This window comes from Cnephaeus nilssonii (assembly GCF_951640355.1).
Source record: "Cnephaeus nilssonii genome assembly, chromosome: 2".
Taxonomy (NCBI): Eukaryota; Metazoa; Chordata; class Mammalia; order Chiroptera; family Vespertilionidae; genus Cnephaeus; species Cnephaeus nilssonii.
The window spans coordinates 114,944,843-114,962,921 of record NC_137073.1 but is presented as its reverse complement, the minus strand read 5'-3'; the positions used below and the strand labels follow the sequence as shown (position 1 = coordinate 114,962,921).

General features: G+C 40.1%; 1 protein-coding gene across 2 annotated transcripts in view; it reads right to left on the bottom strand.

Annotated features, from left to right (window-relative positions):
• GPBP1 (GC-rich promoter binding protein 1) overlaps positions 1–18,079 on the bottom strand; it is a 54,795-nt gene that overhangs the window by 16,030 nt on the left and 20,686 nt on the right. The window contains exons 3-7 of one of the 2 annotated variants that reach the window (XM_079784735.1): positions 12,597–12,716; positions 6,187–6,310; positions 5,831–6,054; positions 2,922–2,988; positions 1,861–1,920 (exon numbers count right to left, since the gene is read on the bottom strand). In XM_079784735.1, coding sequence (XP_079640861.1) covers positions 1,861–1,920; positions 2,922–2,988; positions 5,831–6,054; positions 6,187–6,310; positions 12,597–12,659 — 538 coding nt within the window. In that variant the 5' untranslated portion in view covers positions 12,660–12,716. The remainder of the gene's footprint in view (positions 1–1,860; positions 1,921–2,921; positions 2,989–5,830; positions 6,055–6,186; positions 6,311–12,596; positions 12,717–18,079) is intronic. The other variant, XM_079784736.1, reaches the window with a different exon arrangement.

Here is an 18,079-nt window from a genome sequence, read left to right as displayed (position 1 = left end):
TTTAACTGTTTCCATATAAGGAGGACATCAAGGAATGTGGAGTCATTTCAATACATAATTTACCCATATAATGCTTTTACAAAGATATTTGATTATTCCCTTCTCTTAATCCTGCTTACAAAGTTCCTTAAAAAAAACCAACAGTGCTTTTCAACATGATCTAACTTATTTAATGGAATCATGTCTGTATGCTTGTGGCTAATATCATTGGAATTCTCTAGAAAACATCCCATCTTTAAAAACTAGTCACCAGCCCTAACCGGTTTGGCTCAGTGGATGGAGCGTTGGCCTGCAGACTGAAGGGTCCCGGGTTCAATTCTGGTCAAGGGCATGTGCCTTGGTTGCAGGCACATCCCCAGTGGGGGGTGTGCAGGAGGCAGCTGATCGATGTTTCTCTCTCATTGATGTTTCTAACTCTCTATCCCTCTCCCTTCTTCTCTGTAAAAAATTAATAAAATATATTTTTTTAAAAAACAAAACTAGTCACCAATTTGCTTTGATTTTGAAAGCTAAACAAAATTCTTAAAAATGAACCTTGATGCTCTCAAGCAGTATATCAAGTATGAGCAAAAATCAGATAAGTCCATCAAGTTATAAAGGAATAGACACAAGAATGCTGAGTTGAAACAAGACTAAGTTTTAAGTTGATTACTAATGACAAGTTTTCATGATTTAGTTTCTTAAGCACTGCATGTGTGTTAGGCTCTACAATAACATATTGCTGACAGGTGGAGTCCTGAAAACACAAAAATCAGTCCCTAATTATGTCTCAAATTGCATACAAACCATAATAAACCTATCATTTTATCTCTTCTCACACCCCAAACAAAACCACACAACTAAATTATTTTAAAATTCCCGCGGGCACACTGAAACACCCTGAGTCTTTGCTTTAGTTTCACAGTATGAAGGAATGGAAATAAGATGGATCTAGCGAGCATTAACCCTGTGCACCAGCAACATCGGCCCTGGTTAAGGTCAAGGGTACAAGCTGCATGAAGGTGTTCCCAGTAAATCCAATTAGCTTCTAAGTAGAATCAAGCTTATGTAACTATACTTTAAATGGCTTAATTACTTTCCCAAAAGGTCTTTTTTTAAATTGAGATGTTATGTTTAGGCTCTAGCAATTTTTGATCTATAAGAAATAATTTCAGGGACAAATTGATTTATTTTTAATAGGCATTACATTTCCATTATTAAATTTTTACTTACCTGGAAGGAAGCACTAGAAAAGATTCAATTGAAGTCTTTCCTAAATTTCTCTCATGTCTTCCTCAGGAACATAATCGCTATTTTAATGTTGCAGTGGGTAAAACAGTATTTGGGAACCCAGGGGTGGGGGGGGGGGAGCGAGAAAGGAATAATAAAGTGCTATACAATGGAAGTTTCATTGTATTCCTATGGGAAGTACTGGGAATTTACCAATTAACCAAGCCACCATGAACCATTTCTTTCTAATGCAGACACACTTCTCAGTTTACCTAGGACACAGTCAAGAGTACATCTTCCTTTTAAACATCTTTCAACTATAGTGCTCAAATCCTTATTACACCAATCCTGAAATAGTAGAACCAAAATCCTTGTATTAACACACTGTATTCTCAATATTTTCAAAGATGTACTTGCCTTTAAATCATTTCTAAACTTATTAAATTAACAAAGGATCAATACCAATAGTATCTATAGGTAATTTTATATGACAAATGCTTGCTGACATTCTTGACTTTTTATGTACTTTCATTCTAATCAAATCCAAATCATTCCTAATTCCTTAGAGAATCTATTTAACACCTTCCAGGTGATTCTATATTCTTATGCAATCAGCTGTTCCCAGAAAAACTGAATAATAAGGAAACATACCTAAGAGAGGAGCTTGGGAGATTTTTTTGGTTGGGTATGTGTGTGTCTGGGCGTGTAGGCCTGGGGAGAGTGGCAGAAATACTAATTTGCAATACAGAAAAAACAATGCCATTCACATGGTTCTCACAAAAGTGTCTGACCGCCCCCACCCCCACCCTCAAAAACCCTTAAAGCAATCTGGAGATCAAAAGAAACAAAATAATTCCCCAGAGTATCACCCCATAAATACAATAAAGAACAGCACAGGAAGTGGCAAAGTTTAAAATAATGCCTTTATTGTTAGGACTAGTATGCTGCCATAGCCACAATCCTTGTTTTGATAAGTTGTTGATTTTCAGTAGAACATACAAATGAACGTGTACAAGTTCCAAAGTGAATACACCACCTTTGAATTTGGTATCAAATAATAAAAATTTATTTTTCAGATATCAAATCTTTATATTATAAATTTTTCCATTATTTTAAACTTCACTTGAATCTTTAAAATGCTAATTTATACTAAGTGCAGTTTAAATCTTTTGTAAGATGCTATTAAATTAAACTCTAAGCAGTTTTAAAGAAAACGAAGTTATTACCAGAAAAACTATCATTAAGCTTTGACCATCAACAAGCAAATAATTTCAAACACAGACTAGTTCCATAGGCAAATCTGTACATTTTAATACTCTATGTGTAACCATTTTCATAGGTATGATTAGAAGTATGTATCTTTCCAGTTAACTAAGTTTTCAACTTTGAAAAACTAAAAATTAAAACTAAATCTTTTCTTTAGATGATGATTGGGGTACTCTCAAAATGACATCCATTCATTACATTAACTTATGACCATTTTTTTTAAATTCATGTGAGTATACTTAATGGTACAAACATGGGCAAATCAATTATTTTGACTCAAAAATCTATCTTGTTTTTAAAAGCTAAGTGCCACCCTTTTGTAGCTAAGCACATCAAAACATATTTAAAAGAAAAGGTTTAATTATGGCCTATTTATTTTTAAAAACACAGAAAAGTAAAACCTACAAATATTTATACCCCTCAAAGATAAATAAAAAATTACTTACCCCATACGCCCGCAGCTAAAGACTTATTTTGATTTGGTTCTCTCTCATATTCAGGATTTAAAGACGGCTAAAAGAAAGTTGGAATGAAAACAACACAAAAAAATGTTTAACCTCTCACATTTAAAAAAAAATGAAAATCCTTTTAAAAGTAACCTCAAAATCATACTGAAAAAACTGACATCATTATAATCATTGCCCTAACTTTCAACTTAGTCTGCTCATTATTATAAAGATTACTACCTATCCTCCCTCCCTCCTCGTAGGAGAAAACAAAGACAATGTCTTTAAATATGTCCCTCCTCCCCGAATGCATGAGAGGAAAGTGTCAAACAAGAGTGTAGTCTGCATCCATCTGAGGAATATCCTTTCTCAGCACAAGGTCAAGAGCAGGGAAGAGGAAAACCAAACTGCCCCCAATGCTTGTTTTCATTACTGGATGCTTTCGTTAGCAACTCGTTCTCAAAGCAAAGTGCAAATGCTATTTTAACAAGTGATGCTCAGAATATTAAAAAGAAATGGAGCCCTAGCTGGTGTGGCTCAGTGGGTAGAGCATCAGCCTGCAGACTGAAGGGTCCTAGGTTCGATTCCAGTCAAGGGCACATGACCGGGTGGCAGGCTGGATCCCCAGTAGGGGAGCGTGCAAGAGGCAGCCAATCCATTATTCTCATCATTGATGTTTCTATCTCTCTCCCTCTCTCTGAAATCAATAAAAATATATTTAAAAAAAAAGAAATGGAGTTGAGCACTGAATGTGTGCTCTAAAGCTAATCTTAGTAGATATGTTTACCATCTAAAGTCCTAAATTTCCATTAGTTATACCAGATATGTTCCATATTACCTAGCAACACAGCCTGCCATGCCATAAAGTTGCTTAACATGTATTGAAAAAAAAAAGAATCCTCTACTGACATTACCAAAAGCCCAAAAGGGCATGCATGCAAACCAGTATGGATTCCTTGATACAAACTCAAGAAGACTGGTGGCAGTTATATGCGCTTTGTCAGGACTCCTCTAGTATAAGACAGCAGACTATCGGTCTGTATGCCAGGACTAGGATTGTAATGGCTGATGCCGGCCATCTTGGAAGTGGGGGTGGGGTATAGTAATAATCGTAGCAGCAACTAGGTTGCATTGAGTGCTTGCTATGTGTCAGGCACTGTTTAATTAGATGATGTACTTACATCACTCATTTAACCCTCACAACACTATGAGAGCACACTATTACATTTCTGGTTTGTTTAGATTATAAAAATTCCATTTCATGGCAACTAGCGAGTGGAAAAAATGGACTACAAAAATGGGAAGGTACAGTGATTGCAAGGTTACCAGATTACAGAACCTAAGCATAATTCTTGTCCTTCTCTTTCCCTCACCACTTCCCTGACCTAAATCCAATCTGTCATATTCTTCCACTTCCACCCTCCACCCAAACTATCATCAAACTACACCTCAAACCATGTATCTTCACCTGTCACAGCTCCTACCCAGTCAAGCTATTTTCTCCTGACAACTCGTGCCGGCCACTTCCTAACTGGTCTCTCGGCTCTCACTGTAATCCGTTCAAGTTCTAACTACTGGGATCATCTTCAAATCAACAAAATCAACTCACATGGCTTCTCCCAAGAGGCTTCCTGGTGCACTTGTAATTAAACTAAAATGTTTTATGTTACAGGCAAGAGGCCTACTCATTAAAACCCCTTCCTCTCTCTAATGGGGCCTAGCACGACTCTTCACCAGCTCTTCCCCGGTCTCCCAGTCGTAACAAAGCTCGCTCCTCCCTCCAAGTCCCAGCTCAAAAGACACTTCCCTGCAGAAACCTCTTCTGATCTGCTAAACCAAAGCAGCCGATCACTTCCTGCCTAAATTCTCTGCAAAATACTAATTATTTCTTTTTTATGGTCCTAACGCCCCCAAAAGAATATCACTCAGTAACATGGGGGGCCTTGCCTATCTTCTTCACCTTTGTGTTCTGAGGACCAAGAAGAGTTAGACTCAGAGCCACTCAAATGAATGCTGAATGGAGAATGAACATACACACAAAAAGAAATTACCGGGAATGAATCACAAGCATTAGGTAAGAGTGAACACTAGATCAATTTTTATGTAACTTGAAACAGTGTTTAGATAAGCCAGCCACATGGTGAGATTTACCAATAGGAAAAATTAAGAAAATTTTGTTTTTAATTAGTTCATACTTGTTTTTAGTAGTGGAGTTACTATTCCTAATTGTAACTGACCTAGGCTAACAATTAGTTTTCCTTCCCTGACCACAAAGAAACTTCTGAATAGAGAAAGTAACTGAAAGAAAGGAGAGCTATCCTGGGATTCACGTTAAGAGTCATACATAAGTAATCGTGTTACGAGAAGCAATCTAAGTAAAATGCACTGGTAAATAGTCTTTCCAAAAATGTAACAGCTTTTTTAAAATAGTATTATGATGCACTTGCAAACAGGCCACTAGAACTCAGCCATTATTTTTGAGGGAAACTGTTTAAATTTTTATAAGGAGCCCGACCAGAGTGGCTCAGTGGTTGAGCGTTGACCTATGAACCAGGAGGTCACGGTTCATTCCCAGTCAGGGCACATGCCGGGGTTGCAGGCTCGAGCCCCAGTGGGGAGCATGCAGGAGGCAGCTAATAATGATTCTCACTCATCATTGATGTTTCTCTCTCTCCCTCTCCCTTCTTCTCTGAAATCAATAAAAATATATTAAAATAAACAGGTTTCTCTAAGGAATAAAATGACAAACTTATCCAAAGGTTTTAAAGACCATGGTGAGCAGGATATGGGCATAAGGAGGGAGGGCAGGAAGCTGTGGACTGGGCCTGTGTTCTCAGTAGAAAATGGGCTTGTGCTAGAAGCAGCACTTGCGAAAACCACATTTGTACTAAAAATGACAAGACACTTACAAAGTCCTCAGCCTCAAACTGTTTGCGTTCTCTCCTGTCTTCCTTCCTCCCTGGCTCATTGTCAGGGATGTTGTTTTCATGCAGTCCTTGGCTCTTTCCAGAATGGAAAATACTGCTCCGAGACCGGGAACTCCCACCATGGTAGCCCCCTCGATGATTTATGTTTTCAGTGCCATTTCTCCCATGTGTACGCCATCCATTTTTTTCTTTCCTTCCAAAGTTACCTTTTTTGATAATGGTAAAGTATTACAAATTCAAAGATGGTTATACTTAAAGTCTCAATCACAATCAAAACGTTCCTAAAAGAATATGAAAAAAAGTTTTCTTAAATTCTATCATTCCTTAGCAAATTTTACCTCCACTGGGACGTCCAATACCAGAATCAAAGCCGTCTGAAGAGTTGTGTCGTCGACGACTCACATCATAACGATTTTCTGTCCATGAAAAGTGTTCAGAATGCTTCTCAAAATTCAATGAGGACTGAAACAAATTATAAGCATATACGTAAACATATACATAAAACCTAAATATAACTTTAGCAACTAACACTCTCTGGCTTTATTTCCAAGAATTTAAACGGTTAGAAAGCTGTTGTAGTTATTTCAATGTTTGGTAACTTGTAAGATGGACTACCTCGTGAAAGCAGGAGCACCATGCTGAACGAGCGTGGCCACTACCTCTACTCACCCCAACATTTGGAAGGTAAAGTGGTATAAAGAGAACGAGGCAAAATATGCGTTTTATAACAAAATGTAATACTCTGTATCATATAGTACTCGATTCAAATAGTTCAAGGTTTTCTTCAATACTGACAATTATGGCAATTAAAGCTACAGTTCTATTTTAAGTGCTGTCCTCTTCCCCCAAAAAAAATGTTCAAAAAATTTATCAAAAGAATATATAAAAATGATTTTTAAAAATTAGAAGTGTATAAAACAAGACACTTATAAAAGTTGCTGGTTTTCCCCACTACCAGCTGATCAACCTGATAAAATCCCCATCGGCACTGGGAACGGTTCGGAGGGCCCGGACCACTGCTCAGGCTGTTATGTAGATTTCCTCCAGGACAGAGAATGGTGTTCCTCAGCTGCAGTGGTAATCCACTACCTATCCCCAACTTGGTCCCTCTCTCTCACATGACCCCATGGGACTTCCTGGTGCCAGCTGCCCTGCTCCCTCAGGCCTCGTGCTGTTTGCTATGCCCGGAAAGACAAAGTCCTTGACTATCTCCTGTCTTCTGAAGGCTTCCTGGATGCAGGTTCAGTCTTGTGGGAGGCAACTGATCGATGTTTCTCTCTCTCTCTCTCTCTCTCTCTCTTTCTCTCTCTCTCTCTCTCTCTCTCCCCTCCCTTCCTCTCTCTAAAATCAATAAAAACCTATTTTAAAAATAAATAAAATAGCAACAAGTACTATAATGCACTTGCATACATATAGCCAAATATGTGTAAGACTAAAAAAAAACAACTATGTAAAACTTTAAGACATTTAAAGTGACATATATACACACATATACAAACATATGTGTATGTATTTCTTAAACCAATATGAAAACCAAGTGACCCAAAAGAAATAATAAAGAATGTGAACAGCCCCAGTGGGTTTGGCTCATGGACAGTGCTGGCCCGCAGACTGAAGGGTCCCAGTTCGACTCCAATCAAGAACACATACCTGGGTTGTAGGCTCAATCCCTGGCCCTGGTCAGGGTGTGTGCTGTGCGGGAGGCAACCAATGGATGTGTCTCTCTCACAATCAACGTTTCTCTCTCCGCCTGTCCCCCTCCCTTCCACTCTATCTAAAAACCAATGGAAAGGTATCCTCGAATGAACATTAAAAAAAAAAAAAGAATGTGAACAGGCAATTCACAGAAATGTAATCTAATGTCAAAGAACAATGAAAATGCATTTTATAACCAAGACTGGCAAAAATGTTTACTCTGATACTCTGACAAAATTTTGGCAGGAGTATAAAGTAAATGGTTATATTCAGCATACAGGAGTATGACTCAGTACATCACATGGGAGAAAATTTGGCAATATCTAATCAAGTTCCAGCAATTTTCCTTTTAATTATAGGTTAGAGCCTTGTTATTAGAAGTTTGGTCCATGGACAAGCAAAATCAACATCACTCTGAAAGTTTAGAACTAGGGTCCTCGCCTGAAACCTACTCCCATCAGAACCTGCATTTGAAGAAAGCCCCTGGGTTATCTTACTCCACATTCGAGGTTAAGGAGCACCGGCCTAGAAAACCTTATCCCCGAACCAGGAAACATGACGAGGACAGTCAATGCAGGGCTCTCCACAGCAGCCAAAAGGTATAAACCACCTGAACTGAGATGGACAAATGAAAGGTGGCAGAGGCACCAGGCAGAACACTCGACAGAGTTGCCTACACTTACACTAAATCTGCAGACAGCAACATGGAAAAAACTCAAAGGCAGAATTAATGTAAAAGCAAGATGAAGACATATAAATGAATCATTTATATAAAAACTTTACACATGCAAAACAATACTATTTATTAGCATTCACATAGCGAATAGTAATTAAAGAACATAAATAGAGACTACCCGTGGGGGGAGAAAATTAAGACAAACAAGGGTTATAAATAGTAAACTGGACTTCAACTATACATTTAATGTTTTATTTCCAAGAGATCAAGCTAATACGGCAAAATAGTAAGATATGGGTATTGTGGGTGTTTAAGTGTTCACTCAATTCTCGCTACACTTCTCCATACATTTAAATATTTCACTAAAACCTTCTACATTTTTAAAGAATTACCAAGACAAATAAGCTGTAGAAAAATATGTACCATGTTAATGGCAAGCAAATCCCACAATATGAAGAGCTATTACAAATCATTAAGAAATGGACTACATTAACAAAGTTCTTAGAAATTTTTCCTAACACAAAAATATGCTCAAAAAGGTACCATTTTTCATCCAATTTCACAGACCTAAAAATGTGAAAACATCCAATATCACCAAAACTGAAAAAGACAAAAAAAAAAAAGGCCCCCTTGTAGTATTTTGATGGAATTATAAATTGGTGCAATTTTTCCAGGGTAATTAGGCACTATTTACCAAATGTAAAAACCTTCTGATCCAGTGATTCTACTGCTAGGAATTCACTCTACAAATATATTCCTGCAATTCAGTCCATTGACAGGTGCTAATTAAGTAATCCCTGCAGACCCACTTGGTAAAGATTATACAGCCACTGAGAGGAGTGGGTCCCTGTGTGCTGACTAGAGAAGTTACAGAGATGCCATCCTGAAGGGGAAGAAAAAAAGCAATCTTACTTGTTCACTAAAACCAGAATAAAGACATATTCTGGTGCATGAGTAAAAGCATCCTGGTATATCATTCCTAAAAACTAGTCTCCTACCTAATAATCAAGAAAAGAGAGTTACTAAACTGATAGCATTTAAGTCAGATACACATGCATTCCTATCCTAGCTCGAGAACTTTGGAACAGGTTCCTCATCTCTCTCAACCTGTGCTCTCATCTGTAAAGGAGGAAAAAACCGGAGTATCTACCGCTTACGATTTTTGTCACAGAAAGTATTTTACACAGTGATTGGTATGTAGTAACGCCTCAAGAAACATTAGATAATACAATGAACAAGGAAGAGACCGTCTCTCTCTCTCTCTCTCTCTCTCTCTCTCTCTCTCTCTCTCACACATTTTCATTCTTTTTCTGGATTCCTTAGAATATCTGAGTCAGTTACAAAAAAAATTGTACATAGTAAACATATAGTTTGAATACTATACAAACTCTGATACTCTGAATAAACTCAGCTACCCGTCTGACTGGATTTTCTGATCCTCTGTTGGCCTAAAGTTTAAATAGCACATACTTTTCATGCAAGCTCACATTGCTAACACTACTGACAAGTACAGTATTAATCATTGTTTTTTAAATGTTACCATGACAGAATCAATAAAGCACTACTGCTACACTTTAGCCATAGAAATAACTACAGAATACTGAATACAAATATGAAAATGTATTGACTGTAGCAGAATCTCATTTTTTTGTTTAAAAAGAAAAAAAATTCCCTCTTTACTTTCCTACCACCCATCTACTCTTAATGCCACACCCCTGGCATTTTCTTTTTTCAAACAATTACTGCAATAAACCATTTGTACGCCATAAGCATCTATAGACGCAAGCGGCAATTCCTTTTTAAATTAAATTCAAAATATTGTGGCAGTTCACTGGTAAAAGAATGCTTCAGCCTAATGACCAATCATTTTATTGTACTTCCTAAGGTAAGATGATGGGAAAGAAGTATCAATAACAAGGCTTATCTAAAAAGAAACCTAAATTTTTCAGTATCTACAACCATTTCAGTTTGGCATTCCTCCAATAAAAATGTTACTTTTCCCAAACTGCAGGTCAGAATCTATTAAAAGGTGATGAAATCTGTACCAGTTTGCATTTTTTAATGGAAAATGAACAAAAGACCATAATAGCCCAGCCGGTGTGGCTCAGTGGTTGAGCCTTGACCTATGAACCAAGAGGTCACCGGTTCGATTCCCAGTCAGGGCACATGCCTGGGTTGTGGGTTCTATCCTTTGTGGGGAGAGGAGGGGGGCATGCTGGAGCCAATCTGATCGATGCTGTTTCTCTCATCTATGTTTCTATCTACCTAGCCTGCTCCCTCTCTTAAAAAAATAAAAAAAAACATATTCTTTAAAAAGAAAATATTATTGCACCACAAGTGTATGCTTTTTAGTGATATCTACATGTATACAAAAACATTCTGTGAAATTTACTTTTGACTGGGTTCCAATAAACACTTCAAAAGGCAATGCTCTATGCCAGATATGATTAATGCAGTTTAAAATCTCACCACATGATGGGGCTAAAATTCTACACACCTCAGAAAACTACTGAAGTTCTGAAAATATTTTTACCCTTAAGTCCTCGTATCATCCCTTCAAACAAATAAATGAAAGACTTCCATTAAGTTCAAGCAGAGAACCCAGCAGTAATTATTACTTATTCCACTTATATAGCATAAGATTTAAAAGGGCTCTGTAGAAAAGAGGTTAATTATAAATGAGAGGCCATAAATAGTGATTCTGAGATGAAAGGATAAGACAGAAGGTAATAAGAATTCATATAAAAAGTTATTACTAGAAGGTGTGTGTTTATGTTTATCAAAACTACTTTGGGTAAAGTATAAGGAAATAGTTTCAAATACTGCTAGTTAAGAGTTCTAATTGATACCATTTCCTGGAGGCAATTTAGAATAAGTGAGTGAAATTTTAGAATAGGAAATCCCAATTCTCAAAATCATCATCACTGTTTATGAGGGCCTACATCCAGATCAAGAGTCAGGTTCTAGAATGCAGGATTTTACCAGACATAAAAGTCAGTCTCTGTCAACCGCAGATTAACATTTGAATGAAGAATTATTCTCAAACATTTTCATGTTGTGCAACTAACTTTTCAGGTGCTGGTAATTTTCCTGATCTGCTTAAAAATAAAAACAAGTCTTACATGCTTATTTCAGAGAGCATGCACAACAGAGAAAAGAGGGAAGCAGAAAGTCCGTATGTATCCAAGCTCTGAAGTGAGCCTGGGGGAAATGAGCCCACTAACGGGACAGATGAGAGAGCAGCTGAGGGGAAATTAAACAGCAATTCCAGACACCAACACACCAGAGGGAAAGGACTAAACAGAGAGTCTGTAACTAAGAGGTGATCCGTGGCTTCCTCAGTAGAAGTCTCCATTCCTGACAAGTTCAAATCCCACTTCACAGTCTATGAAATGGAATGCTCCATCATTTTACGGAATGCCAAAAATGAGTCCTATGGAAAGAGCACAGGAAACGCACCCTGGCTCACACTGACTCATGACAACGGGCAAGTCAATGAGCCTTCCAGGGGGTCAGCCCGTATAAAAAGGGTCCGTTTCTGTGATTACCAAGATCCAGTGTCAAACACTAAAATTCTTTTGCCTAGGAATTCTGTCACCCCAGTGCAGCTTTTCCCACATATCAATAATCTAACAAGTCCTCATAAAATTGTTCCCATAAGAGCTGTTTTAAATACTGTTCATAAAACCTGGTAGAGCTTTATTAATAGGCAGCAGATGATCAAGACTCTCTCTTGATTTCTTCAAATTAAGGAAAGAAGTGGAAGACAGCTATTAAGCCAACTAGATTGCCTCTAACAATTCCTAAGTCCCTCATACAAACTATGCTGTTTTGGTATTTTAGTAAAATGAACAGTTCTTAGATTAGTGAGTCCTGATATGTAACAATATTGCAAACTCCTCAACACTCCTGAAATTTTAGTAATGTGCCATTCAAAGTCTCACTGATTATATAAAAAATAAGTCTTCCAGTTTTATGGAAAGACTTCAAAAACCTCCACTTAAAAAGAAAACAACAAACATCATCTATCTCAAAGTAAGTAAGGCAATTTATCAGAAAAATAATATAGAAAAAGGTAGGATGCAAAAGTAATATTCAATATACTAACTGGTTTGAAATAGTGTATGAAACTTTGATTAGTACAAAAGACAACCTTGAAGTAAATGGTTTCATATGATGATGGTATACTGAAAACTGACTTTTTAAATAATGAAAACCAATAGATTAAATAAAAACTAACTTAAATGTTAATACAAAAAGTTATTTCTCCGCAAAAAATATTAAGCCTTCACGTTTTAACTACACTTGTGTAGAATGTGAACAAAAGAGACAGACAGAAAGAAAAAAAAGAAAAGAGAAAGATGCAAGAAAGAGTACCTTTGTTGATGATGGTGGAGTGGGAAAATTAAGCCAGGCTGGAGCAAAGTCATGCTGCGCCATTTAGGTCCAGTCTCTCCGACTCAATGAAACAAGGCTTCAACACCTCATGGCAAGTCCCTGTCACATAAAAATGGAAGGAATTAGACCTGCAGCTCCTGGCCAAAATGATCTTCTTATTCTGTCTTCCTTTAAATTACAATGATCTTATACTTCAAGGTTCCACTTATTATGGGATTCTAGAAAAGGCAAGTGATAGAAGCTACACCAATGGGGTGGGTGAAGGGCCTTGGGGAGGGGAGTGAGTGCACAGGGAAGGAGGGAATTTCTGAGGTAATAGGGTATTATCTAGGATTGTGGTGATGGTTACATAAATGTACATTTGTCAGAACTCTTCAAATTGTACACTTAAAACTGGCTAAATTTATTGTAAAAAGTATATCTCAATAAAGCTTATTTTTTTAAAATGAAAATGGCCTTATCACAGACTCCACATTCAGTGTCTCCAGATATCACACAATAGGACGCACATAACACCATCTATGATGTACTCTTGCCCCACCCCAGTAGGGAATGAGAAATATGATCTAACTACCAATCTGCAGAAACTTCAACCTAGATAAACAAGTTAAAGGACACCTGAAGGAAGCAACCCAACAAATCCAGATCACAGGGTATTCTACAGGTCAAACGATCTTCAACAAATAAATGGTTTTGAATAGGCAGATCAATCAAATACAATGCGTGGACCTTATATATAGATCCTTACTCAACAAACCAACCCTTAAAAGATAAAAATTATAAAATAATGAAACACTTGAACATGAACTGAATATTAAATGACATTTAAAAAATTATTAATCATTTTAGATGTCATAATGGTTAGTGGAATGATGGTATAAATAAAGATATGTACGGAAGTTTTTACAATTAAAATTGATATAACTGGGATTGCTTTAAAATAAACCAAGAAATGATGAATAGGTTTATAGTAGAAATAAGGTTGTCCATGTTTATAAATGTTGGTACTAGGAGCGGTATAAATCCTCTTCTCTCTACTTACATGGTTGAAATTTTTCATAATTAAAAGGTTATTTTACCTTATAAAACAGTAATATGCAAATTGACCGCACCTTCGCTACACCCAAGCCACGCCCACCAGCCAAAGCCACGCCCACCAGCCAATCAGGGTGAGTATGCAAATTACCCAACAAAAATGGCGGCGGGGCGGAGCGCGGCGGGGCCGGCGGGGGCGGAGCGCGGCGGAGCGCGGCGCGGCGGGGGCGGAGCGTGGCTGGGGCGGAGCGCGGCGGGGCGGGGGCGGAGCGCGGCGCGGCGGGGGCGGAGCGTGGCTGGGGCCATTGAGAGGCACGGATCTGCTGCCACTGAGGGGGGCTACCCTGCTGTTGAGAGGCGCAGGGGGCGCCCCCTGCGCCTCTCAACAGCAGGGTAGCCCCCCTCAGCGGCCGCAGACCATCAAAAGTGGGGGAGCTGGGTGCCTGTCTGCTCCGGCACCAGCGGACAGGCACCCAGCTCCACCGCGAAAAGCGAAAGCGTGTATGGGACCCTACACGTGCATGATTCAATCATGCACTGGGCCTCTAGTTTTTATCATAATCATCACAATAGGTATCTACACTAATGAAAGATGCAAATTGACCGTCACTTCACGACACCCACCAGCCAATTAGGAATATGCAAATTAACCCAACAAAGATGGCAGGTTAATTTGCATACACAGGCGCCGAGTGGCCAGGGAGGCTGCTTGCACACGCGCCGGCACCAAGCGGCCTGCGTCCCAGGACAGGCATCCTTGGGAGCCAGACTGCTCTGAGCCTGTAGGCCTGCACGTAGGCCCAGAGCGGCCGGGGTCCCAGAACGCCCCCAACCACTCTGGGCCTATGCGCGCAGGCGCTGAGCGGCCGGGGACGGGGCAGGAACATCCCTGGGACTCAGGCGCTCTGAGCCAGCGCATGCACAAGCGGCTGGGGCAGGGCGGGAACGTTCCCCGCAGCGAGCAAGCAGTCTCCTGCAGCGAGCGAGCAGATAGCAGGGCCCTGCTTGCCCCTGGCCGTAGCAGCGAGGGGCAAGCAGTCCCCCGCAGGGCCCCCACAGAGAGCAGACACCAGGGCCCTGCTTGCCCCTGCGGCGGCGAGCCAGAGCGCAGACAGCAGAGCCCTGCTTGCCCCTGGCCCCGGCGGCGAAGGGCAAACAGGCCCCTACAGAGAGCAGACACCAGGGCCTGCGGTGGCATCAAGCAGGCAGGTCCGCAGAGAGCAGAGAACCACGGGGAGCAGGCCTAAGCCGTCAGTAGGACATCCTCTGAGGGCTCCCAGATTGGAGAGGGTACAGGTCGGGCTGAGGGGACCACCCCCCGTGCACAAATTTCATGCACCAGGCCCCTAGTCTTAAATATTTTAGCAACTTCTTCTCTGCATTCTAAATTAAAGTTTTTGGGAGCCTCTCTCAATTGCATCAATAAAACTTGCCAGTACAGCCGAAACCGGTTTGGCTCAGTGGATAGAGCGTCAGCTTGCAGACTCAAGGGTCCCAGGTTCGATTTCGGTCAAGGGCATGTACCTTGGTTGTGGGCACATCCCCAGTAGGGGGTGTGCAAGAGGCAGCTGATCCATGTTTCTCTCTCATCGATGTTTCTAACTCTCTATCCCTCTCTCTTCCTCTCTGTAAAAAATCAATAAAATATATTTAAAAAAAAAAAAGAAAAGAACTTGCCAGTACAATCTAAATACAGTAAATTCAGTTTTTTTAAATAAGGCAGAAGCCAAGTAGACAACTGGACTCGTTTCATGAAGAAATCAGATTTTCTGAACATCAAGATGCCGAAATTTAATAATAGCAAATGTTTTATATTCACAAATAATCTCAATGAAAAATTTTTAAAATGAAATGATCGATACCACTATTAATCTTTCTTTATCAAGTCACCCGGGCAGTGTTGCTGATTGGTTAAGCCTCGATCCATGAACCCCAAGAGGTCGTAGGTTCGATTCCCAGTCAGGGCAAATGCCCGGGTTTCAGGCTTAATCTCCAGTAGGGGGTGTGCAGGATGCAGCTAATTGATGTTTCTATCTCTCTCTAAAATCAATAAGAACATAGGAAAAAACAAGTCTTCTGTCAAATATAAGTGCTACGCCCATAATTTTTTAAAGCTATATCAATTCCCTATCCTACTTCTTAAAAGATTCTCAAAGTATTACAGAAATATTCTACATCTACTATCCCAAATTGTGCTGGTCTATTAAGAGATAGGTTAAGAGTAGCCAAATACAAGAAACAGATAACTAGTTAACTCCCTATAGTAATAAAAACGTCTAAATGCTAAAGACTCATGAGTGCGTATAGAAAAACATTGATAAAATTAGAAAAGCCTGACACAATTCCAAGAAAACACTTATGAAACAAATGTGAGATTTTTTTAAGAACATACCTAGTCAAAATCTATATATAGAAAAGCCTTAACCTTTTGCACTCGGATGTCGAGTGTGACTCGACACGGTTAGCATCGGTAGCAGCTCTTTTTATACTCTTTGAATGTATCAATAATTTGAAATATAAAAAATCCAAATAAATAAGTTTGTATGAAAAGAAACTCCAGTTTTTTATTCTACTGCCGCACTTTGTAAAATCTGGGGTGTTTAAAAAATTAAATCCCGAGTAGAATAAAGGAATCGAGAAAAAAGCAAGTGAGTGCAAGGGGTTAATATGCAAACTGACCCCTCAGGAGTTCGATCATCACTATGACGTGCGCTGAACACCAGGGGGCAGCGCGGAACAAAGGAAGGCCTCAGCAGGCAGCCGGGGAAGGGAGGCTCTGGCTAGCAGCAGGAAGGCCCCAATCGGCCCTGATTGCCAGCCAGGCCTAGGGACCCTACCCGTGCAAGAACTTTGTGCACCGGGCCTCTAGTGAACTACATAAAAATTCAGACATTCTAATTCTACTACACCTTGTTACTTTTTAAAGTCTTCTGAAATAAAAATGAAATCTAAAGTGTTTTAGAATGTGTGAAGGATTTTTATTATCTACTAGGGGCCCAGTGCACGAATTCGTGCACCTTGAAAGGAACTATGGGCTGCAAGGCTGCAGTAGGCACAGGGGCGGGTCTCGGTCCACCCTCCACGCCCCTGCCTGGCCCCTCCCGCCACGGCCCCCGATTCTGTCTGCCAGCAGCGGCGCTGGCCCAGCTTGCACCCGCTAACGGCGCAGAACGATTGGGGCCGGCGCCAGCAGCGGGTGCAAGCAGAACCAGCACCATCAGCAGGTTCAAGCGGCAGCTGCTGCCCCGATTGCCCCTCAGGAGCAGAGGAAGGTGGAGAAACCCTCAGTGGTGATCAGGGCCAGCAGCCGCCACTCGCACCCGCTGATGGCGCCAAGCACCAGCAGCGGGTGCAAGCAGGGCCGGCACTGGCAGTGGGTGCAAGCAGCAGCTTCGGCGCCAGCAGTGGGTGTGAGCAGGGCAGGCACCAGCAGCAGGTGCAAGCACTGGGCGGGACTGCAGCACATGGAAGCAAAGAATTTTCAGTAACCACCAGAGGCTCGCCCCAATGACAGCGACCAGCGCCCTGCCTTGGTCTGGCGCCCCCGCTCACCTGCCCCACCATCCCACCATGTTCCATACATGCCCCCTGGTGGTCAGCACACGTCATAGTGACCGGTTGTTCAGTTGTTCCGCCATTCAGTCTATTTGCATATTAGCCTTTTATTATATAGGATTTTGACATGAAGCTAAATACTAAGCTGCTTTGTGATGGAGTGTTATTTTCCCAACAACTTTTTGTTGTTGAAACTCTTAAGATTATAATTCTAATAACTCAGTAGAAATGAAAATTTACTTTTATAACTTGTACCAAATGATAATTCACACGAAACTCCAGGGAACTTAAATTAACCAATAATTTAAAGCTTATCATTTTAAACAGGGTCTCATCCAAAATGATGGTTAAGTGAGAAGTTGTGTACTGAACACTATCCCTAAGAGACAACCATCAACATTACCTACGCATTTCTGCAATGTCTTCAATGAACTATAATTTAAATCTAGTTCTTAAATAAAGTATGACTAGCTAATGGCAGAAGTGTTTTCGTGCTCTGAAAAAAGCAAAGATCAAATACTAGTTCACATGATGGCATTTTACACAAGTGTTGATGAGATCAGGATGTACCAACCCAAAATATACCACTTTGACAAAAGAATAGTTTTGAGCTGAAGGCATTTGAGTTCCCAAAATCCCCTATCTACCTAAAGCAGAGCTTCCCAAAACAATTTATCAATCCCCTACATTGGAGCAACTCCAACCTTCTCTCTGGGAGACAAAAACAATCCACAATCACCCAAACATTGCCACAAACTATCATTTCTCCCATCAATCCTCCTGAGGGCCCATTTACCTGTCTTTCAAAAATGGACATTTAATTTTTCATTAAGTTCCTTTATCCCTTTCTCTCTTTCCCCTATTAATAGAGA